This window comes from Fundulus heteroclitus, chromosome 8 (genome assembly GCF_011125445.2).
Source record: "Fundulus heteroclitus isolate FHET01 chromosome 8, MU-UCD_Fhet_4.1, whole genome shotgun sequence".
Lineage (NCBI taxonomy): Eukaryota > Metazoa > Chordata > Actinopteri > Cyprinodontiformes > Fundulidae > Fundulus > Fundulus heteroclitus.
Window position 1 is genome coordinate 31,850,785 of NC_046368.1, and position 23,902 is coordinate 31,874,686.

Genomic DNA, 23,902 nt, shown 5'->3' on the forward strand with positions numbered 1-23,902 from the left:
CTTCTTTTACTGATCTTATTTAGTGTTTTAATTTTCTGAAATGCTGAATTTCCGGTTTGTATTATTCCTATTTTATGTGAGCCGACATTCATCGGTTCTAACGATTATATGGAAGTAAGTTCTGATCTGACTTTCAGCTCTGATTTCAGATACTGTCACATATAAAGTGTAAAGTATGAGGCGTGTGAAAATATCTGATGTGGTTTATCTGAAAGTGCAAATAAGAAGTCAATTTCAGCCCTTTCACAGGGTCTTAAAGATCCCACAATATTTCCAAGTGGAAATTCAGACTGCATAGGGCGTTCCAGATGAACTAGGGAATGGAGCATATCAAAAATACCACACCTGTAGTATTTTCTTTGTCCAACCTCTGTTGCCAGGTAAACTCATAGCATTGAAGGATCAATCCTGCCTCTGTCTGTAACGTCTGTCACCTTTTTGATGCTGCCCGTCTTTCCATCACGCGGCTGAACTGCTTACAGGCGACGCTGCCCAAGTTTCTGCCCAGGTTTTGCAAAACGTATTAATACCAGCCCCCCCTCTCCCCCTCGTTTTCTCTCCTTCCCTTGGCTTCCACTCAAAATGCAGAATCCTGTTTTCCATTCTCTGGATTACATTAAGAGTCTTGGGCAGCCCTGAATCAAAGAGCGAGCGACCGGGCTTACCAACGGGAACGGAACGTAGGTCCTGGAGCTGGTTCTGAGTAATCACAGAAGATGCGTGAGCTCTGGAGACTTTCACAGAACAGCTCAGGAAACATTTGTGTAGGCTTGCATTTACTCAGCTTGCAGTTGTGGTTTAATAAGACGCATTTTTAGCATTCGGAACCGACTATGCGGGTTTCAAAGAGCTGCTCAGCTAGAACATACACCGAGAGGCTTCCATCTGACTCATGCAAACACAGCATGCTTTAACACCACACACTGAACATAGGTTTACAGCAGCAACACACAGCTCACTGCAAACACACAGACACACACGAGATTGTCCAAACCACGACAGAAAGCAGCAGACTGCAAACACCTCAGAGACCTCAGCTGAAAATGAAGCAAAGAAAGAGCGTACCAACAATGTCTGAACCCAAATTACTGCACATTCAGCATCTTTAAGTCTCCCCGGGGGGAGTTCAACTATGCAGAAATTAATTCTTTAATGAGATTTGCTTTGGCACTGGGGGAATATTCTGCGTGAAAGATGTCTGCAGCAGAGTGGTGCAAAGTGCCTCCTGAGCCAAATGAAGACGTCTGAGCGAGTGGAGAGGCAGGGAATCAGAGATGGATCTCACAGTGTATGAACAAACGTTGCACAATATAAGACCATGATATTACTTTTCTCATGTATATACATTTATGAATCTTAATGAAAGACGTCCTCATCTAGGTCTCCCTCATCATGACAGACAGACTTAAGTACAGATCAAACACATGTCATCAGTCCCTGGCGTCGCCTCTCATTCTCAACATTCCAATCAAAAGTCCTGCAAAGTAACGACTCATGCTGCGTCTTTAAGGCCAAAACTTTGCATTACTTCTTAGTGTCTAGTGACAAGTTGCCATTCATTCAAAAGAATAGGAGAAATGAGTGGCAGATATTCATATTTAGGCAACAAATAAAGTGTAAAATGAAAGGGCGGCGCAGCCTACCTTGACATCCGCCTTCTTGTTGAGGAGACTCTTGGCTGCTGCAGAGAGGCAGAACGACACACCCTCAGATGGAAGTGTGCACATCATAAATGTTCAGACGACCACCACTCCTAAAACTCTGCTCACACAAATCCGCATGCAGTTACTTGTGCATGCATGAAAAAAAAGTAGCCCCTTCAAGCTTGAAATATTACAATTAAGCATAAAACAAATGACAAAACTACCCACACTAAGTGGAAAACATAAAAAAAAAAACACCCAAACACTTACACAAACATGTTAAAACAAAAAAAATCTCCATCCGACCGGCACCTCCTAACCCTGATTCGCTGTTCAGAGCATTAGATAAGCGGAGGGCATCAGCCATGAGGGGAGGGGGGGGAAAAAAAGTTTAATTCTCCATATAATCCTAACACACTCATACACTGATGCACACACAGGCGCAGCTACACGGGGGGATTAGGAATGGAGCTCTGGAGGAAGTGGAATAGAGCTGCAGGTGAACGATAATGGGTTGGTTAATCTCTGGAGTTCCCTGATGGCTGCAGCGGGATGGGAGTTTCAGAAACACGCAAAGGAAGCCAGAGGAACGCCTGTTGTGTGGATGAAAACGACACAAAGAGCATCGGCGGCGCTGGCATTAATCCCTCATCGGAGTGACACTGAGGCTCCGTGTGCAGCTAACCGCCGGCACGGCTATTTTTCTTTCCCCACACATTTAAAAGCTGACGTTTTAAACGCTGCATACAGTCTGCACTGCATGCGCCCCGGCAGAACAGGAAGCGAGATGAAGATTAATGCCCTCATCTCACAGATGAGCGATGAAGCTGCTTACCTTGGCGAATATTTAAGGTGCGACGGAGCAGAGGAGAAAGATTTAAAGAGAAAGATTAAAACAAGCCCAGAGAGTGTGCTATGTGATTCTGGCAGATTTTGACTAAACTGTGTCAGATCAGTGAGAGCAAAGGACTTTTCCGCCCTAAGGGAGGGAGGGAAGGAAGGAAGGAAGGAAGGAAGGAAGGAAGGAAGGAAGGAAGGAAGGAAGGAAGGAAGGAAGAAGACGGTTACATAGAAACATCTGAGGTGGGTTCACCTTGTTCCACGATGCCAGCGGTGGTTCCTGTCACCCCGCTGACGGAAGCCGGAGCCGTGGTCTGGCGACCCACTGCAAACACAGCAGAGACAGAGAGACAAGAGGATTGGGCAAGAGAAAACCACCAAGTCCATGTACTCCAGCATTTTCTACTTCAGTAAGGAAGAGCACCGAGTCCTTTGCCAGAACAGTCGTACACCCTGAACTTCCCATTTTTCTGCGTTACAATCACAAACTTTCAGATATTTTACCGTAGTTTTAGGATGGCAGCACCAACACTACGCCGTGCATATTCGTGGAAAGAAAATGAGAGAATGATTTTCAAAACGTTTAAGAAATACAAATCTGCAAAGTGCGGCAGTCCTGTTAACTCTGATCACGCTCAATAAATTCTAGTGTCCAGCTGTCTAAAGCTCGGTGTTCGGTTCTGCAAACCCGACCAGATGATGAGATGTGGCTTAAACTGACACACTGAGTAAGGAAAGCAACACTCAGGTAAGCAGCAAAGAGGCCCATGCCGTGTCTCTGGAGGAGTTGCAAAGATTCACTGCTCAGGGGGGAAAATACTCAGGACAGTGACTCCTCTTTGTCATGTACTACAATAATCTGGCCTTTATGAATCAGCGGCAGGAAAGAAGAAGTGGAAAAAAAAGACGTTAAGTCCTATTTGCAGTCCCCAACCATCAGGCCCTAGATAGGGTAGGGGGCATTTGATCTATCAGTGCTGGGGTGTGGATCAATCATTAAATAGGTGTGGTAATTCTGGCACTATTGACATGCGAAGCATTCTACACTTCTCACATTTACATGCCAGTAAACATGAGAAGCATTAGGACGTTGTCACGTTTTGAGGAGTTTTTGTAGGACCAAAATGCAAAAAAAAAGAGCTGGGAAGCTGCATGTTGAGGTGAAGAGTGGTTTAATAACTGGAAAAACAGGCAGCAAACTGGAACGGAGCAGGAAATAAACAAGTAGCTGACAGAACGGAGGGTATCATAACAATTGTGTTGTCCTTGTGCTGAAATGTGCTATACAAATACATTTGTCTCGCCTTGGCTTGACAGCTAAGGGAAGTGACAGGCGGTTTAAATAGAGGAGGAGGAACAGAGAGGAGAGCAGGAGGGCAGGTGAAGGCAGTCAGTCAATAATTAGGCGTGACTGGCGCAGGCAACGAAGGGCAGGCGGAAAAATGGCAGGGCAGACAGGGAGGAAAGAAAAATCTAACAGAGACAGGATGTAAGGAGCTAATATCACCGCAGGGTGAAACCCTGAGGATAAATAACTGAAGACCTGATCCATAAATAAAATCCAGACAGAAACACCCAGGGATCATGACAGATGTGGGGCGTAAGGGAGCAGGAAGTGAAAGATTTGAGATGACACGGAGGAAGGAGCGTCTGGTCCGGCCCAATGTGGTTGTACTGTGAAATGTGCAAAAGAAGCAACAACAGTTGTGTTCAGGGAGACTGGGTCTGATCCATGGAGCTGAATATGTTGGGAAACAGCGGTATAGGGGACGTGGCAAACAGTGGAAAAAAGATTTCTCTGGTCAGATGAAACCAAAGTTGACCTTTCTGGTCTACATAGTATAACACTATGTGTGATGGAAAGCTAGTGCTGCAAATCCCCCAGAAAACACCATCCATACTGTGAAACATGGTGGTGGCAGCATCATGGTGTGTGAATGAGCATGATTCTGGGTCAGGGTTGAGGAGCTGGATGAACACAGGTCATCTCTGTTTGCAGCTGCAAAAGCCTTCAGATTGGTTCAGAGGTTTACCTCTCGACAGGACAGCAGCCCTACACACACAGCTAGAGCTGCTATGAAATGGTTCAAAAAGCACATTTGTGTCTTAGAACTGAAAAGTACTGAATCGAATCAGTTTATAATCCGTGTCTAGACTTGAAATGTACTGTTCACAGTACAATAAAATGCTGGAATACATTGGGTGTTGCAGCTTTCACATGAAAATGTAAATGCTCAAGGGGTTTGGATGCGCTTGCAAGACGTGTTCAGTCTTTCAGCTATCTTTGAATCACTTTGCTGACTGGTCTGAACTATCCCATGACCCAGCAGTGTGTCTTCGTTCACTGGCCAGCTGAAAAACGCTGTCATCCAAAGCTCAGACCAGATGGGAAGTTATGTCACTACGGGACGTTATCCTGGTGAGGTTCACGGATCTGGATGCATCCGACAGACGTTCCTTCCTTCCACCTTATGTTGTCTTCTTCTACATAGTGATTTCATCTGTGTGCTGCTTGAACTCAAAAGCATAGCTCTTAGCTCGGATTTAGGCTGACTCCTGACACTCATCCGCAGTAAAGGGAATTTCTATTCCTCTTTATATTGGCTGAGTAACTAGCGACATTATTTCTAGCTACAGTTGGTAATCCTGTTGAGAAACACTTTTTGTTATGCTGGGTGAAATGGTCCTTCCATCCTGAGAGTAGTCATTATGTATTCAGAAATTTGATCTCTGTGAAAGCTGCAGGCCTGTAAAAACTGTGACCAATTCCTGCCATTCGGCCCGAAGGGCAGTGATTGGTTCGGGTTTTGTTCCTGCTCTCACCCCCCCTCTGTCCTCCAAGTTCCGGGGGTATCACCTTATCTATTGATTGTCCAACATGCCAATCACTATGACGCACTAACGTAACTCCAGTGTGTGCGCACGTTCCTCATTAGTTTAACTATCCTGCCTGCGCACTTTATGTGTCCAGTTAGCTTAGCGGTTAGCTTCAGTGCTAGCCGTTCACTGTAGCTCAACACCGTATACTTTGAACATGGCTGAGAGTGGCAAGAAGCAAACTGCGTACAAGTTTATGGGAAGTAGAGGAAGAAATAAGACCAGAGTGGATTTTTTCACGTAATTCTCCTGAGGAGCAGATGTGCAGGTAATAAGGTCTTGTGTACGCGCAGTTATTCAACAAGAGGGACTTGGGGAAAAAATCAAGAAAAATCACTCTACATTCAATTGCAGGTGCTGAAAGACTTTTTTTCCTACCAGCACTGCTGCAACACATCACTTGTAAAGGTCTAATCAGGGAAAGGTAGAAATTCAGCCCACTGACATCTTTAGTCAGAACTTTAGGGAACTAAAACCTGACAGGATCAACTACATGGGTTTATTAGGCTTTCTCAGCCACTTGATCATATTTTTAGGGTTGCATGCTGGGAGAGGTGGTCTAGATTTATTTCTGTACATTGCCATCCTTCAGGTGTCTGTTTATAGAATAGTTTTCTAATATAGCGAAATGAGCTAATGGTTGCGATGTGAGATTTGCCGAAGGGGAAGAAAAACAAGCGAACATCTCTGCAGTGTGCCTGGCTCACAATCCTGCCATCCATTAAGCTCTCTATGCATAAATGAGCGTGAACTTCTGTGTGGGTGTGCGTACGTGCATGTGAACGGCAGATGGCATGTCACCCTGTTCTCCCTCATTCCATCCCCATCAGGGTACGGTTCTTACCAGAGAAGTTCCTGGAGACCAGCATGGTGGTTAATATGGCTCCCTGAGGTTTAACAGAAAGAACGAGCCGTTATCATTAACCCAGACAGACACAGCTTTTATGGCTGAATGAGTCTTGTAATGTACTGTATGTCATCATTATCAAAAAAAAGACATCAGTCACATTAAAAGTACAGCCTTTTACACTGCTACACTAATGAGCAAAGCATATCATCCTAATTACAAGTCAAACAGCAGCGACGATAAAAAATTAGCAGTTAGAAGTTCAATCCATGTAACAAATTTAAACGATGAGTCAGAAATCCAGTGCCCTATAGGCCGATGTTTACAGCAAGGAATAAATTCACACAGTATCCTAAAAGGTCTAATCTGGCAAAGAATAATGCCAAAAATCAGCTTTAATATTTTTTAATATGCTTTTGCATATTAAAAAATATGAAGATGATGCGTCTTCCCCTCCTGGTCTTCCAGAGACTTTGTAAAGGTAAACCTGACCATTGAAGAGTTTCAGGCCCAGACAAGAGATTATTTTTTACAATGCTTCCATTTGATAAAGATATGTAGGGAAACGATGGATTAAATGACTGTCTCAGACATCTGACTGAGATGATTCTAGGTAGATTCATCAAGTGAGAAACCAGGTTATGGTTCCGGCTCCTTAAAGGTAAAACGTATTGGGTTTTAGCTATTATCTCTAAGGGTTATATAGATCACACCAGTAACTGATATAAAAAAATAATTATAGAATCGTTTCTAATAAACTCATAATGCAGTTGAACTTGTAAAACCATTACGTAGGTGCAGAGCAACAGAAGCAGAACATTTTTTCTAGACCTGTTTCGTGATTTCACACCTTAAGTTTCCGCCTGGCGTTAAACTTCTTCAGGCACTCGACCGTCTCCTGTCTGTGCATCATGGAGGCCACTGTTGAGCGTTGCTGTGGGGAGAGAGAGAGAGAGATGCTGAAAATAAAAGATCACAGAAGAGCCGCTCTGGCACTGACATCTTTATGTGGGCAGGAGCTGCAGAAGAGCCTCTGCTTTGCACAACACATTTGTTGATTCTGAGGCTCCTGAAGGTACCAGAGGCATAAACACATTTCCATTGCTTTTTCGTGGATTCTGGCCAAAGTATTTGGTGTGTTGTTGTGTTGTTGTTGTTTTAGGTTACGGAGCAGAGCCAGCTGTCAATAAATGCAGCAAACTGAACTACAAAGACTAAATTTATCTGAGGGATGATGTTTGACCTCAGGAAACCACGGTTTGCAGCTTGTCAAACCCACTCGTAGCCAAACAAAAGGGAAACCTTCCGACAAGGACTTCAGGATGTTAAAAAGGTTGCTCTGTTTAATGTAAAATATAATCCCATCCTGAACTATGCTAGGGTTGACACTGAAAATATTTTGATTAAAAGCTTAATGTAGAAATCCCAAATTTCATACTTCACACCTACATGCCATCTACGACTGAGCTGTTCCCCCATGTGGTTCAGCAGCAAGGCGGCCTTTTAGTGACTATATCTGAGCTGTCAGAAATAACAATAAAACAATATGCTTTTCCTACCTTTAAAGTTTATATTACAGATGAACTGAGTATATTTCCCCTCCACATATAGTACAAACTATATTTTTACTTAATGCAGTATAAAGAAAGGCATAACCTTTTTTTTCTCCCTGACATAAATCGGACATATTTTCCTGTTCTAGGTCAGTTAGGTTGCCAACATTATTTCTATTTGCTAAACCAAGATGTATCATTTATTTATTTATTTATGTAGTTTACATGCATTTCCTTAGTATTTGATTGCCTTGTCTTTAAAGCGCATAAGTTGAGTCAAGCCTTTTTTTGGATTTCCTTCCACAAACTCCTCAGGGGGTATTTATCCATTCCTCCGGAGAGAAGCGGTGTAGCGGGGACATGTTTGTAGGCTGCCTCACTCACACAGTAAGTTAGCCTGTCCACACATTGAGACTTACAGGGGCTTTAACTCCCCAGCTGATGTCTTCAAAAGATGTTTCAGTGTTTCCCCATAATGTTCTTTCCCCGTGATGCCATCTATTTAGTGAAGTGCAACACAGTGCAAGCACAGTCTTTATGGCCAAAAACTTCTATTTCAGTTTGGTCAGACCACAGGTTGTTATGTCCACAGACCTCTAGGGGTCCTCACATGGGAGGACCACCTTTGCTCCTTTTTGTTTGCAGGCCTGCTGATACACCTGGAACCAGTTCCTCCTCATCAGTGGACTGCATAGAGGCTTCAGTGATCCAGTGCTGCAGCTCTTCCCCCCCGGGCATGGTTTCTGTGGCATCGTTGACTCTGAACTGAGTTAACCATGTCGCGACAAATTCTGTGTTGGCTCATGTTGACATTTGAACTTTTGCATGTTTTCTTTCTGGGTTACACGCTGTACAAACCTGGACTGACTGGGTTGTAACACAGATTGTGTCTCCAAACATTATGTTTACAATCTGGGTATGTTCAGAAATTGTGATCATGCTTTTTGTGTTGCTTTTGAGTTAATGGCTTCTTCTTTTCTGAGGGGCTCTTCAGCCCATGCTGGTGAAGAAATTATTTTGCTGTGAAAAAGACACTGTTTTACCAGCTTGAGCAGAAAAAACAGCTTTTGTTTTGGGGTCAATACACACATTTTGGTGCAAATGAGGTGTTGACTTAATACGCATGAAATCATTTGAATATACGAGCGTGACTTTTTCAGACAGATGGACTTTGTACCCTAGAACTGGACTTGAGGAGTTCCAGACTTCTGTTCGTGATATCTTGATTGAATCATTTTTTTACTATCAAACAATGTCACAAAAGCTTCAGAAGCTTACAAAGCCATCATGCGGCCTTCTCGAAATTGTTCAAAGGCAAATTTCTGAATTTGAAGAATGTAAGAAAAATATCTATCTAAAGATAGTCCATCACTCATTGTTCTGGCATTTAGCAAACCAAAAGTATTTAGGTAATGTTAACTGACCTAAAAGAGGAAAAGGTTAGCATAATTCATTGTCAGAAATTTATTCTCTGGTTTCAAGCGTATAATAATTTGAATGTACTTGTAAAGCTATGGAACTGACATTTTAATGAAGAGTTCTCTGAGAAAAGTTACACTTTAGGCTTTCTCTGACACTAATTGTCCTGAATGAGCTGGCCTGGTATCTTCTCATGTCGGAGATAAATTGCATGTTTGGAAACAGATGGTGGGCAGATTTGGCAGCCTCTGTCAGATGTTCTGAGACTCCCAATTAGGCCTTTACAAATAAGTCAAAGAGGAGGCGAGGAAACATTGTTTTCTGTCAGCAGATGCAGGATCCTGGATGCGTGAATGCTACTTACGCAGACCCATGGGTGCTTCAGAGCCTCCTGGGCAGTGATTCTCTTGGCAGGGTTGATAGTCAGCATCTGGTTGATCAGATTTTTTGCCTCAGGAGTCACGGTGTCCCACTCTGGAGAAGGAAACTAACCAAACACACATGCAATGAACACGACAGCAGTAACATTTTTTCCACTTCACGTCAGACAAAAGTACAGAAACAGCGAGCTCACGTCGTACGCTCCAGCTTTGATCTGCTGGTAGAGCTTGTGCTGGTCTTCGTCCCAGAACGGAGGGTACCCGACCAAAAGAATGTAAAGGATCACACCTACACACAGATATACGTCTTTCTGAGTGATGAGCTGGAGAACGGGGAGGCGGCAGCGTGAAGACACAAACAAAAGCTTACCACATGCCCAGATATCTACAGGTTTACCGTACGCCTCCTTCCTCAGTACCTCTGGAGACAAGTAACCAGGAGTTCCTGCAAAGCCTGCAAACCGAAACACAGGCAAAGTGGGGCACACGTTATTTGCTTGTGGTTTGTTATATCTTCTCATAAAACGAATATACCCTGAAAGCTGTTTGAAATAAATGTGGCAAGCAGGCATCAAATGCTGAATCACCTCAGCTGAGCCAGATGAAGAAGAGGGGCCGCAGCGCCACTACAGCCCCAGTGCTTCATCCCTGACACATATCTAAGGATCACAGGCAGGAGTCTAACTTTACAGTAGACCAGGAAATCAAGAGTGTCAACTCTTAACTCAGCAAGCTCTTCCCCACAGCAGGCCACAGTGATGCCTTCATTATCAAAAAACTTAGATCCATCCATTTCATGTCTGTCCCTGTCATCTCTTATCAGCTTCTTGTTTGGGAGCCTTAGGGTGTCTTTGCTTTTTGACAAAGATGTAGGTCTGTTAGCATCTGTTAGCAAAAGAACACATCGTCTCCAGCCTCCCCCCAACATTCGACCCGTTCCAGTTTGCCTACCGACGGAACCGCTCTAATGAGGACGCCATCTCCTCCGCTCTTCACCTGAGCCTGCCACACCTGGAGGAGAAGAACACCCATGTACGGATGGTGTTCCGGGACTTCAGTTCAGCGTTCAACACCATCATCCCATAGCATCTGGTGGGAAAACTGGGACATCTGGGCTTCAGCACACCCCTTCACAACTGGCTGCTAGACTTCCTCACCAACAGACCTCAGTCAGTCCGGGTTGGACAGAACACCTCTGATGTCATCACCCTCAGCACAGACTCTCCTCAGGGCTGCGTCCTGAGCCCCCTGCTGTTCACTCTGATGACACACGACTGCATCCCCAGGTTCACCACCAATCACATCGTGAAGTTTGCTGACGACACAACGGTGGTGGGTCTGATCAGAGACGACAACGGCCAGGACTACAGAGAGGAGGTGGAGCAGCTGGTGGGCTGGTGCAGAGACAACAGCCTGATCCTGAACGTAGAGAAGATAAAGGAGACCATCGTCGACTTCAGGAAGAACCGGTCTTGCCATGTTCCAGAGCTCATCAACAGCTCAGCTGTGGAGGTGGTCAGCAGCACCAAGTTCCTGGGGATGCACATCACGGATTACCTCACCTGGTCTGTGAACGCCACGTCACTGGTGAAGAGGGCACAGAAGCGCTTGTACTTCCTGCGGAGGATGAGGAGAGCCCACCTGCCCCGCCCATCCTCACAACCTTCTACAGAATTACCATAGAGAGCATTCTGACCAGCTGTCTCTCTCTGTGGTGTGGAGGCTGTTGCACCTCCGACTGGAAGAATGTGAGGAGAGTGGTGAGGACAGCAGAGAGGATCATCAAGGCTCCTCTTCCCTCCATTAAGGATATTTCATCCCAGCGCTGTGTGTCCCGAGCCCATAACATCATCAGAGACCCCTCACACCCCCACCATAGACTGTTCTCCCTGCTGCCATCTAGGAAGACGCTTCACAGCATCCGCTGCAGGTCCACCAGGTTCTGCAACAGCTTTTTCCCCACTGCCATCAGACTGTTGAACTCTAAACTGAACTCTGCATCACACATGCACAGAACTGAACTTTATGGTAATTTTGCATCATTATTTTGCACTGCCAACATTGCTGAACTTTTATAATCAATTTAAATTTAAAAGTACACAACTGAACGTTCAATGCATTTTTGCTCCATTGTTATATTGCACTGCCAACACTGAACTTTTCAAATTAATGCCTTTTTTGCACCATTATCTTTGCACTATAAACATGGTTGAACATTCTTCTGCACACTTTTTTAAAAAACTGCTTTTCTCCTACACTATTATGTTCTTATCACTGCTGCACTCTATATTGTATGCATTTTGTATGCACTCTGTGCATACAAAATGACAATAACGTTAGTCTAATTCTAGCTTTGACCTCCACCCTGCATTGCAAACTGCAATGCAGTTTCATAACTAGAAGGTGCTAGCAGACCTACGTCTTTGTGTGCAGTGCACTGCAAAGCAACCAGGATGAGAGTCCATTTCTGAAAGGCCCCTTTCACGCTACATTCTGACACTTGAAACCTGTCTGGGTTGCAAAAATAAATGTTACCCTTCAAAGGTGATGGCGCTGCTTCCTTTAGTGTGTAGCTACCAAAAACTTTACCGCTTTTACCACAGTCTGTGTGATTTCTCTGTGTAAATGTGAGATGTGCAAGAGGCATGAGAGGAAGCAGATTAGACAGATTTTTGGGCCGTGCGTTGTTCACTGCTGAGCCTGCCTAACAACACAATACTTCTAGGTGACCTACACTGTGTGGGATTGCTCAAAGAGTGCACTTAGAAGGAATCATCTTTACAAAATGTAAATTATGTGTTTTTCACTTTGTCCACTGTGATCTCTTAGGAAGCCCTTAAGCCCGGGTATTGTTTTTATGACTTGAGCTGCAAATATTGGGAAATTACATTTTAAACAGTATGCTCTGTTGCTTTCTTCCCATTATTAGTAGATGTTAATGAATTTTCTTTGGTAGCACAGCCTAAAAAGCGTACAACTCGTTCTGGCCTCCCAGCAACCAAATGCCCAATTTGGAAATGAACTTCTCTCCGGCCAGAAGCCCATCAATGATCCCAGCAATGACACCAAGATGTCACACTCCATTCGGACAACTTTATTAATCTCTGTAGCCAACCAGTCCATACATTACTCTTTGACATTCATCCACTAAATAGAATTGTCAATTAATATAACAAAAACACAGGATGTCACAATTTTGACTTTTTGTTTTGGACTTTCTGGACTGACTATTTTACTCCATGCTCCACATCTCTCAGCCACTAGTCATTATCCAATCAGCTCTGCTGTCTCCCTGCCACCTGATCAGCTCCACCTGCTGCAATTAATTATAGTGAACTCTGCTCACCTGTCTCCCCCCCTCCCCGTCTACATAAACCTGACTCAGCCAACTCCTCCCTGCCAGATCGTCTCGTCTTGCCTCCTGTGCAGTGCCGCTGTGTTTCTACCAGTTCCTGGTTGCTCAGCCAGCTGGACTCTATTTCTCTGTTCCTGTTCAGCTCTCACTGATGTGTGCTTCCAGTGTCAGCGTGCAGCTCGAAGTCTGCCTTGTTCCCCTTGAGTTCCAGCTGCTTGCTCTGCCCGTTCTGATGTTTCCTCGGCCCGCGTCGTCTGTTTCGATCAGCTCCCTCCATCATCTCTGGTTCTGGTCTGCCACTGCCTGCAGGTTCCTGGTCAGTCTGATCCCGCCTGCCGCTCCTGTCCTGGCTCGGTTCACGTCACCATCTGTACTTTCTGGTCTCCTGCCCAATCCTGCGGGTCTCATCAGCAACCAGTATTCATCCTTTCCTCAGTAGACGTTTTTTAAAAGAATTGTATTTATAGCGCTATCATCCGTAATTGGTTAAGCTACTGCAGAAGCAGGTGTTAGTGTTCAGAAGTCTTTCACCTCTGTCACTTTTTATGAGCAATTAACGGGCAATAAAGTCCATGCCTATGAGTATAGACAATAAAGATCAGTTCTTTTCAATTCTTTTTTTTTTAATTCTGTCTGCATTCTTTTTATCTGTATTTACACATAGTTCTATATGAATTTAATGTAATATCATAACTTAATAGTAAGTTTATCTGCACAATCATGTCTGAACAGTATTGTTAATGCACAGCGGTTTTACCTTGGGACTATAACTGCATTTATCATACTCAATCTTTTTTGTATTTTATTGGGATTGTGTTGAATTCCTCCAGAGCTGAAACCTTTCCGCTGCTGCCTACCGCTGTCTTATCTTTGAAGATTAAACGATCTGGCTGCCTTGACTCTCAGAGGCAAACTGTTCCTGGGAGTCTTAATGAGTTTTCTCCACCCACCGCCAGCATTTAGACTCCAGCTTCCTGCCTCTGTCAGATCAATCAATGGGAACCTTTTTTTTTCCTTTTCCTCTCGCTGCCTCAAATATTGACATGTCTAGATTTTGTCTGGTTTGTCTTGGTGCTGTGTGAGTTTGGTCAAAGGCGGGTTGGAGAGCTACCAGACGAGGGTGGATGGAGGTTTATCCGGGGACGCGCGACTAAATCAGTTTGCTGGCAGCTATATTTGATGAAGGGGAGATTAGAAATGCTCAATACTCTATCTGGTAATTAACTGTGTTTTTTTGTTTTGTTTGTTTGTTGCTTTTTTTAACCAAAAATCTAAGTTGGAGGTGCCTGTTTCAACAGAACATAAACTACAGATGAATTGTCCATAAAATCAAAGTTAAAAAATAAACATGACCAAACGAGACCTGAGCGAGCAGAAACGTTTTCCATTGGAGTTAAGAAATATTTCAGCTCAAGACAGCAGTGGGTGCTGTTCCAAAATAGGCGATGTACAGGCAGAGCCTTTTTATATGGATCTTTGCCTTGGCGCTGGATCAAAAACGTTATGTGAATTCAGGGCACTTGTCTCTATGACCCATTTATATTTGCTTTCTGAACAGAAAACCCCTGCTTTGTTGTGAAGTTAAGACGTATTAGTCTTCAGGTAATATTCAGTCAAAAAAAAATGTGTCTACAAATATATAAAAGCGGACAGTGGTAAAACATAAGGCGTTTAGTTGGAACACTTGTTAAAGGGAGTGGAAGAAAAATTCACTGTAGGGAAAGTTGTCCCGACTCAAAGCATAACTGAGCAGTACATCTCGATCCTTGCTGGCCTTAAAATCTAATCTAATACCATGAGCTTTGAGGCATTAATCTTCAAGCTGAAAAAAAGGGGGGTAGGAGGAGGAAGACCAGCAGTGGATATTTGAATCAAGTTTCTTAAAGCTGTTCCAGACATCCGTGACTGCGATCTTTTATTCACCTTAAATATTTGATAGATGAGATCTCTGTATCCATCTCTGCTCAGTTGATATCTCTGTCCAACAGATACACGGGTTTTAAACCTTAGCTCCCATTCACAACACTGCCAACTTACATACAGCTCAAAGTTATTCATACACCTGGAAGATTGAGCTTTCAAATATTTTTTATACAACCCAGAAGGTGTTTTCTAATAAACATCTCCCAAAACATAATCCTTGAAAAAAACTATGAAAGTTTAGAAATGTTCTGTTTTTATTTACATTTTATCAAAAACTGGTATATCAAAAATTATTTAGACTGTTCTCAAGAATCAGTGAAAAAATGTTTATTGGCATTCTGGTAATCAACCAGCCAGCTCTTTACATGTATCCCCTGGTATTTAGATGATTGATCTTTGATGAAAAGCTCCAAGTTTTGTGAGTTTAAGGGAATTTGCAGCTCCCTCTGAAGACTCTTAGATTCAATCAGAGTCAAGTCAAGACTCTGGTTGGGGTGCTTTGAAACATTTAGAACACCACCGGTCTAAAGAAACATTTGGCTCAATTTAAAACATCACCTTAAACCTCACTCTGCCTGATTCATGAGTCATTTTGGCCTTAACTACACATGCATGTACAATACATCACACAGGACGCGGACTTGACGTGCAAACATTTCAGTTTGGCTGATGTCAAACTAAGCTGATGGTTTCCAAAGCAGGATTCGAAGTAACCCTGACATTATTTTGATACCCGTAATTCGCTTGAGACGTCAAACCCAGACACCCCGAACAGCTGTGCTAAGGACTAACAGAAATGCTGTTAGTCCTTAGCACAGCTGTCTAGCATTCAGTTCCTAACCCTAAGAGTTTAGCAGCGGATCTTCCACTTCCTGCCCCGAGTTATAAATCATATGGGGAAAAAACTGCTGGTCTTGCCCATCCACCAGTACAGCTACCATTTTAGAACTGATCATCACTAAGGGTCTAAACATTTCCAAGGTCAATGTAACTGATGTCGCCTTATCTGATCACTTTTCTGTTACCTTTGAAAGCATCATTTCCAATGACTCAGTTAGCCCATAAGACATAATAAGAATATGCATCTTTAAGGATGATGCCACTGAAACCTTTAACCAGAAACTTTAACCAAGCTTACTTTTCTACTTCCTCTTTGTCTTGCGACTCAGTAGATGAACTGGTAGATAACCTTCAGTCTAAAGTCTCAGACATCATTGACTGCATCGCACCGATTAAAGCGAAGGTTGTTTTCCGGAAGAAACAATTTAGAAGAGAAAAAAGGGAGTGTCGAAAAGCTGAACGCAGGTGGAGAAAGACTAGACTCCGGGTTCACTGTGACATCTATAAAGATAGACTTTACAGATATAATTTAAACCTGAAAAAGTTCTAAAGTCCTTACACTGGCTCCCTGTATCTCAGAGAATAGACTTTAAAATACTTCTGTTAGTCTATAAATCCTTAAATGGCTTAGCACCTAAATACATCACAGATTTGTTATCAGTGTATCAACCCTCCAGACCACTCAGGTATTCTGGCTCCAGCCTGCTCTGCATACCTAGAACCAGAACTAAACACAGAGAAGCAGCATTTAGTTCCTATGCTCCACTTATCTGGAATAAACTTCCAGAAAACTGTAAAAGTGCTGAAACCCTGAGTTCTTTTAAATCGAGATTAAAAACACGTTTGTTTAGGATTGCTTTCCACTGTTCTAGATAAACTGTTTTTACTGAAACATCATTAGTTCAACTTTGTAGTCCAACTGTTTTTAATATCATTAATATTTGCTTTTAGTTTCCATTTTCCCATGTTTTATTTTGTTTCATTTTTTTTTACATTTTATTCCAACTTACTGTTATTCTGTTTTTATTTTTCCTATGTTTTAATCGTATAAAGCATTTGCCGTTGTCCTTGTACTGAAATGTGCTATACAAATAAATTTGCCTTGCTTTGCCATGGAGACAGACATAGGGACCAGTGGAGGCATATTAATACTGAGCAAGACGTTGCACAACCTTCTTTGACCACTCCTACTGCTGGTTGGGCATCAGGCAACGTCACAAGTACTGCTTCTATACCAACACCTCAGGGAAGATGCTACATCATTACTACCCACCAATATTTCAATGTTTATTGATATGTTCTTGAAACAGAAGTAAATCACTTGCCTTTTTTCCCCATTCAGCCATGTCCCAATTTCTTCTCTTATCCATTTACCTAGTCTATCCCAGATAGATCTGTGAGCACGTGTTTCACACATCTCTCCTGTGGGCCCTGCATATCTACAGAAGATGAGAGAATTTCTAACGATGCAAACCCCAAACATACACAGCTGTGACGAACTGTGCAAAGTTGTCTAATTCACTGCTCAGTGTTGCGCCTCACAGCCAGGAGATGAAATGTACATTGGATGGAATATGACGCACAATCACACACTGTGTTTTCAGAGTGGAGATTATTAACCCCTTTTTGGGGACAGCACCTGAAAGGGAGAGACGTCACAGATTGAGCCTCCCGGTTCTAATCAAAGCCCTGTTCCAACTGATCCGTTTCTACCTGCTCTGGCTGCCACAAGTCAGCCTCAGGGAGCGACATGCATGGGACTGTCTGATGTGGACTCTTCCACAGACTGGATGAAAGTTAAAGTCAAGCCAAGCCCTGGATTTTTTCTTTCTTCATTAAATATAAAATGGTAAACTTGAAGTATTATCACTAGTAGTTTTGTACCAAAGTGTATGGAGGACCAAGTCTTCCATATCTAAAAATAAATACAGAAATAAATAAATGCTCAATAAATAAATAAGCATACAATTAATTGCCACCAAATTAATAAATGTAGGTAGAAATTAAATTATACAGTGAGACATAAATGTATATATCTCTTTTAATTAGCTTATTTATTTATTCACCTTTGTAATAATTACCTTATTTATTTATTGTCCGTTATAATCTTCAACTTTATTTATTAATTACTTATTTTTAATTTAATTACTTTTTTTATGGCTGCACAGTGGCGCAGTGGGTAGCGCTGTTGCCTTGCAGCAAGAAGGTCCTGGGTTCGAGTACACCCCTGGGTCTTTCTGCATGGAGTCTGCATGTTCTCCCTGTGCATGTGTGGGTTCTCTCCGGGTACTCTGGCTTCCTCCCACAGTCCAAAAACATGACTGTTAGGTTAATTGGCTTCTCTAAATTGTCCTTAGGTGTGTGTGTGTGAATGGTTGTTTGTCCTGTTTGTCTCTGTGTTGCCCTGCGACAGACTGGCGACCTGTCCAGGATGTACCCTGCCTCCTGCCCAGTGAACGCTGGAGATAGGCACCAGCAAGCCCTGCGACCCCATGAGGGATAAAGCGGTTTGGAAAATGGATGGATGGATACTTATTTTTTTAAGTATTTATTTATGTGCATGTTATAATGTTTTTGTCTGTTTTATTCTTCCTTTGTATTTTTTTACCCTATATATTTCTGTGATGACATTTATTTCTGTCTGTCCTTTTTACATTTCTGTTTGCCGTTTTTACATTTCTGCCAGTCCTTTTTACATTTTTGTATGCATTCCTGCCTCATTATGCAAATGAGGAGGGGCTGTGTCTTAAGGGCTCAACTTCTTCCCATTGGTTGGTTAGCATTTTACTGCGTCGGTCAAATCTACATGGCTTTTCCCCACACTAAAGCATGGCTACTAATAGACTGGAGGAATTAGAACGCTGTACGCAGGGTCCGAAATTAACACTCGCCAGACAGCAAATGCGAGTAAATTTCCCGTTTGGCGAGTGGATTTCAGAGGGCTAGCTGCCACATGGCGAACAAATCTTTGTGACCGCGGTGAAGTTGGTTTGAAGTTGGATATTGGACATTCAAGCTCCATGGAGTCAGTGGGATCTAGCTCATGGTTCATCCGATTTCGGGACTCCGATTTCGGCCAGCGTCTCTCAGCTGCTCCCTCCTCCCACACGTGGTGGTGCAGTTAGGGACCGTCAAAAAACTTTTGAACCAAGCACTCTTGATAAACAAAAATAAATAAATATCTTATCTTGTGACCAGCTAAGATAAAACTAATATAAACTGATGCCAATAGATAAAATCTGTAAGGCACACTTGTTATAAAAAAATAAGCATACAATTAATTGTATGCTTATTTCGGTCCGTTTCTTATGTTATTTTTTTATTTAAATGTTATTTATTTAAATATTAGATAACATAAATCCATTTAATTTCACGACATCAGTATTGTACCAGTTCAGCAACAGTTCTGTGAGGAGGAAGGTTGACCAGAACCGGTCCACCACTGAAGAACTGAATGGGGGTTATATTGCCACCTACCTTTGTTGAGTTGGACACATAGTATAATAAACAATTCTCCACCTATACTCATAGGCATGGACAAGAACAGCCAAACTATTACAAAGTTGCGGAGTAACTGTAGCTTTAACTGACTTTGTATAGAAATGTACTGAGAGTCCTTCTGCAATCACAACTCGACCCAAGGCAGCTACACCAATTAGTTGCAAGAACTCCCATTTTATTTTTTTACCTTTATGAATCCTGCTGCGTGTACATGCATTATGTGTGTGTGTGTGTGTGTGTGTGTTCTTGTACTTGCAGCTAAGCAAACACATTTTTTGATCATTTTACCAGTAAAGTCAGGACCTTTTTCTTGTCCTCAATTTTTTCCTTCACTAGAAGTTAGGTTTAGAACTAAGGTGTCAGTTAGGTTAGGGCTAGGCCATAGAAAGGCTTAAAAATTAATGGAAGTCAAGGCATGACTCTCACTAGTATTTTAAAAAAGGATGTGTGTGTGTAAGCACATGTGTGCGCGCGGGTGTGTGTGTGTGTGTGTGTGTGTGTGTGTGTGTGTGTGTGTGTGTGTGTGTGTCTTACCAAACCAAGCCTGCTGTTCTCCTTGAACCTCAATAGCCAGTCCAAAGTCGGCCAGTTTCACGGCGGCGTTCTTACACTTGCTGGCCAGCAGCAGGTTCTCCGGCTGCAGGTGTAACAAACACCACAAACGGTCACATCAACACTGTTATGTTGAGCAGAATGGAGATGACTTTATAACAGAGTCAGATTGGATCTGACCAAAGCAGTCTGCTGACTGTGTCTGGAAAGAAAGAGAAAAAAAAAAAAACACAACACAATGCTGGGATAATTTGGTGGAGAAAGAACTGAGACTCATTTACAGTGCCTTGCAAAAAGTATTCATTCCCTTCATATACAAATGCATACCCCACCTTTACAATATTTATTTGTAAAAATAATTGATTGCAATGTATTCTTTGTCCTCAGCTTCACAATTACAAGCTACTTTATGTTGGTGTCTAACTAAAATAAACTGAAATTTGAAATGTTTTAGTGGAGTGTATACTTTCGCAAGGTGAAAGTATACACAAGGTCTATGCAAGTCACGTCTTTCTATAAGATTTTCTTTATTTGTGATTATTTTTCATGGTTTCTGTCTTTACACCAAAGGAAGAGTTATATGTGTCCAGATTTTCACATCTCTAATGCACCCCCATGCGTGTTTTGCAGCCCTATTCTTTTTATTTCCTCCGGCGTATGTCAATTTCAGCCTCTTTACAGAGCTGCGGTTTGAGAACGTCGTTTAAAGCTGACATTCTGATCCACAATCGTTTCTTTTTTTCGGCAATATATTTAAATCCAACACATTTACATTTAGAAGAACTATCCCAGTCTTACTGTCGTGTCAGAAAAGGCTCTGTCCCATATTGTTTTGATGAGATTAAAGCAAGTGAGGACTAATAATAGCCGTGAATGCAGCAGACACTCAGACTGAGACCGACAGATGGGGCTTAAAGCCTTTTTGCTGTTTTGTTTGATTCAGAACAGCAAAACACAAGTTGTCTGTTTGCAGAAGTGGTGTCTGTGCTGTTCTGATGCTGAACCCAGACAGAGAAAAGAAACAGTGCCTGGTCTGGGCCATTAAACAGGCAGCATGTACATCATGACCCCCCCGGCTGCCTGATCTAAAACCAGGTGTAGGTGGGATTGATTTAGGGCGCATAATGCAGCAAAGCTCAGAATGGTAACATTATCCTCTTCAGTCAACAGGCCAGCCAGTCTCAACAGTTCGCCACTCATACTGAAGGATTCTTCCTGTTTAAAGGAAGTTGTTCCTTCCTACTCTCACCCTGTGCTTCCTCTGGAGCATCACAGCAACAATTTCCTTTGCGATCTGTTTGTTTTATTTGACAACAGTTTAGTTACTGGAATATGACAATTTACCTGAGAGGACTTTTGTGGAAATCAGAAGCACCTGAGCTACATTATGAGTGTTACAGCAAAGGGTGTGAATACTTATGTAGCTACTTCTTATTTTGAAATGTTTTACTTGTTCGTTTTTTTTAGCACTTAAAAAAATATTTCCACTCTGTCATTTGGGTAGATTTTTTGAAGAAAACCAATCAAATCAACTTTTAGAATAAGGTGGAGGACATGAAAGGACTTCTGGCAGCTCTGCATGCTGTAAATGCTTAGTTTGGGGGTTCTCCTTTAGCTTGTTTTTATTGTGGGGCATTTAGCTCATTAGGTTAATACCTCTATTCACAGTCTTTAGATGGCTAAATCGTCCATTTAAATAGATTGCTGCAGCCCTGGTTTTTAGTGCTTCCATATCCTTTAATAAGTTGTGTTTTTTTTCCCTTAAAAATAAATTTTCCCCATGAGGAGTGACGTTGCACTTCGTCGCCTTCCTACAGGGGTCAAAGTGAGTTCTGCAGAATTAGTAAAAGAGTACAAAAGAAGGCAAGCAATTGTGTTATTTTGGTCATTCCCTCCATGCCAGAGCAGTTATCTGTTTGGTTTTTGCTCCTTTTGGAAGCTGTTGCCTGTTTCAAACCCATCCAATCTGTCTGGATTTACAGAACATGACGTTTACAGATGCCTGGAGGGGGGGGGGGTGGGGGGTATGGCCTGTGGTCCTGCCTCTCAGTGCGTCTCAGAAACACGACTCATTGTTGTGACCTGAACAGGCACCCTAACTTATGAAATCATCATTGGTCATCCCAGGACCTTCATCACCTGGCTTCAACTGTTTGGACAGTTTTTAATTCATATCTGTGGGAAGTTTAAAAAAGGGCGGTTCCTCAAAGGAAGAGTTGTCTAAAAATAGCTTCCAATGTTGCTGATGCATCTTACTTCTCTCCTAATCTAACCAAACATTGTAAATTATAAAAAGAAACAGGGTAGAAAGAGTCGTTAAATTGCCTTGGCTTTGATTTACCATCGGACTGTTTGAAACAAAGATATTTCCCCTTTTTTTGCAGTTAACTCTCTGCATTTCAGAGCCAGAGAAGCAAAAATCTTCAAAATATGAATAAATCTAGATCAAAATTTTGTTGTTCTTCTAAGAAAATAAGTGATTCTAATGTGATCCAAAATGGTATAGATTTATTTTGACCAAAGAGTCTTTCTAACAGGAATATTTTGAATGAACGTGTCGGAAAGAGTTGTGAAAGTGCCGAGGACGGACCTCTCCTCAAAGACCAAAAGCCCTTTTCGCCCCAGGATATAGAAACTGGAATCTTGTCAGGAAGATTTGGAGGTATTTCTTGTTGTGGATTTTACTTTTTAGATGTCGGCACGAAAAAACATCTGCTCAAGATGTTCACGGAGTCCACAGATCACTTTATTAAATCAAATGATTAAAATGCTTTCTCATGTGTCATGTGCCTGTTTGCCGCAGGAAAACCTACTGTGGACCAGCTTGTTGGGATGAAGTGGCGTGACAGCCGGTGTCGTCAGTCTAGCGTTGTGAGGGCGATATCACTGTACTGCTGTATTTAAGATGAATGAGTGAAATAAATTGTTTTATAAATCAAAACAGTTAAGTTAAATTGACTATTTAATGAGCACTTTCCCTTGTTTCTGGTTTATTATGAGGCTGGTCACTAAACTGCAGGACCAACTTGCTGTTGTTAAAGGAATTCCTCCGGGTTGCACCGGCAGCCGGGTCCAACAGGCGACGTTACAGTTCACAGACACAACCCTTAATTACAGCTTCCACGTTGCTATGCTAACATGGAAGCTGCATTCAGTTGTTGTCAGCTCCAGAAAATGCAACAACACGGTGTTACAAAAAGGAACCACATCACAGTCGGTCTGTTTAGCAGCAGGCATGCAACACAGTAAAGAGCATCCACAGCAGTTCAGCGTATCGGTAACATCTGCACGGGTACACACATGCATGTGTGGAGACGTGCGCAGACATGCTGACTTCTGGACACTTCTGGTCACTACACTTACCACTTCTCAACATCTAGCACCACAGTCAAGACAAGGCGGACGAGGACAATTAGAGGTGGAACATCAGCAAAGTTTCAGCCCAGCCTGGTCTGCAGGCGAATGACTAAGTTCATAAAAAAAAAAATCTACTGAAAGACTAGCTTCAGATCCCTGGTTTTTGTTCGACCACAATCACAACCCTCTATGGGATTTCATGTACTAGAACAGGGGTGGCCAGCTCCGGTCCTCGGGAGCCGGTGTCCTGCAACCTTTAGATGTGTCCCTGGTCCGACACGCCTGAGTCAAATAATCAGTTAATTAGCAGGACTCTGAAGAACCTGACTGCATAGTGAGGAGCTAATTGTGCTATTTGATTCAGGTGTGTGGGGCCAGGGAACCTCTAAAAGTTTCAGGACACCGGCTCTCGAGGACCGGAGTTGGCCACCCCTGTAATAGACCATTACAAAGTAATTTAAACTCTGGCAGTGGAAGAAAAGGGATACATGAAATACATTTAATGTGGTCTGTGTTTGATCCAGTATAGTTCCAAATGAATAGGCTCTGTTTGTCTTGTAATTGTCATGGCAAGTGAATAGACTGGATTGAACAAAATTGGACAGAACTGAGGGCCGCAAGGATCAGCGGTTAGCACGTTTGTCTTTCAGCAAGAAGGTCTTCCTCTCACAGTCCAAAAACTTAAATGTTTGGATTGGTCTCGCTAAAACTGCCCCTATGTATAAGTGTGTGTGTGTGTGTGTGTGTGTGTGTGTGAGAGTGAGTGAGTGTGGCTGTTCATCCAGTAATGGACTGGCGACCAGACCCTGCATTTT

General features: G+C 42.6%; 1 protein-coding gene across 17 annotated transcripts in view; it reads right to left on the reverse strand.

Moving 5' to 3' along the window:
* Positions 1 to 23,902, reverse strand: part of LOC105915615 (calcium/calmodulin-dependent protein kinase type II subunit beta) — a 90,836-nt gene that overhangs the window by 36,732 nt on the left and 30,202 nt on the right. For 5 of the 17 annotated variants that reach the window (XM_036140620.1, XM_036140617.1, XM_036140611.1 and 2 more), the window contains exons 7-14: positions 19,713 to 19,815; positions 9,930 to 10,013; positions 9,754 to 9,848; positions 9,544 to 9,666; positions 7,058 to 7,141; positions 6,205 to 6,247; positions 2,737 to 2,808; positions 1,644 to 1,681 (exon numbers count right to left, since the gene is read on the reverse strand). In XM_036140620.1, coding sequence (XP_035996513.1) covers positions 1,644 to 1,681; positions 2,737 to 2,808; positions 6,205 to 6,247; positions 7,058 to 7,141; positions 9,544 to 9,666; positions 9,754 to 9,848; positions 9,930 to 10,013; positions 19,713 to 19,815 — 642 coding nt within the window. Of the gene's footprint in view, positions 1 to 1,643; positions 1,682 to 2,736; positions 2,809 to 6,204; positions 6,248 to 7,057; positions 7,142 to 9,543; positions 9,667 to 9,753; positions 10,014 to 19,712; positions 19,816 to 23,902 lie in introns of all 17 variants that reach the window. The other 12 variants (XM_036140605.1, XM_036140607.1, XM_036140608.1 and 9 more) reach the window with 3 other exon arrangements.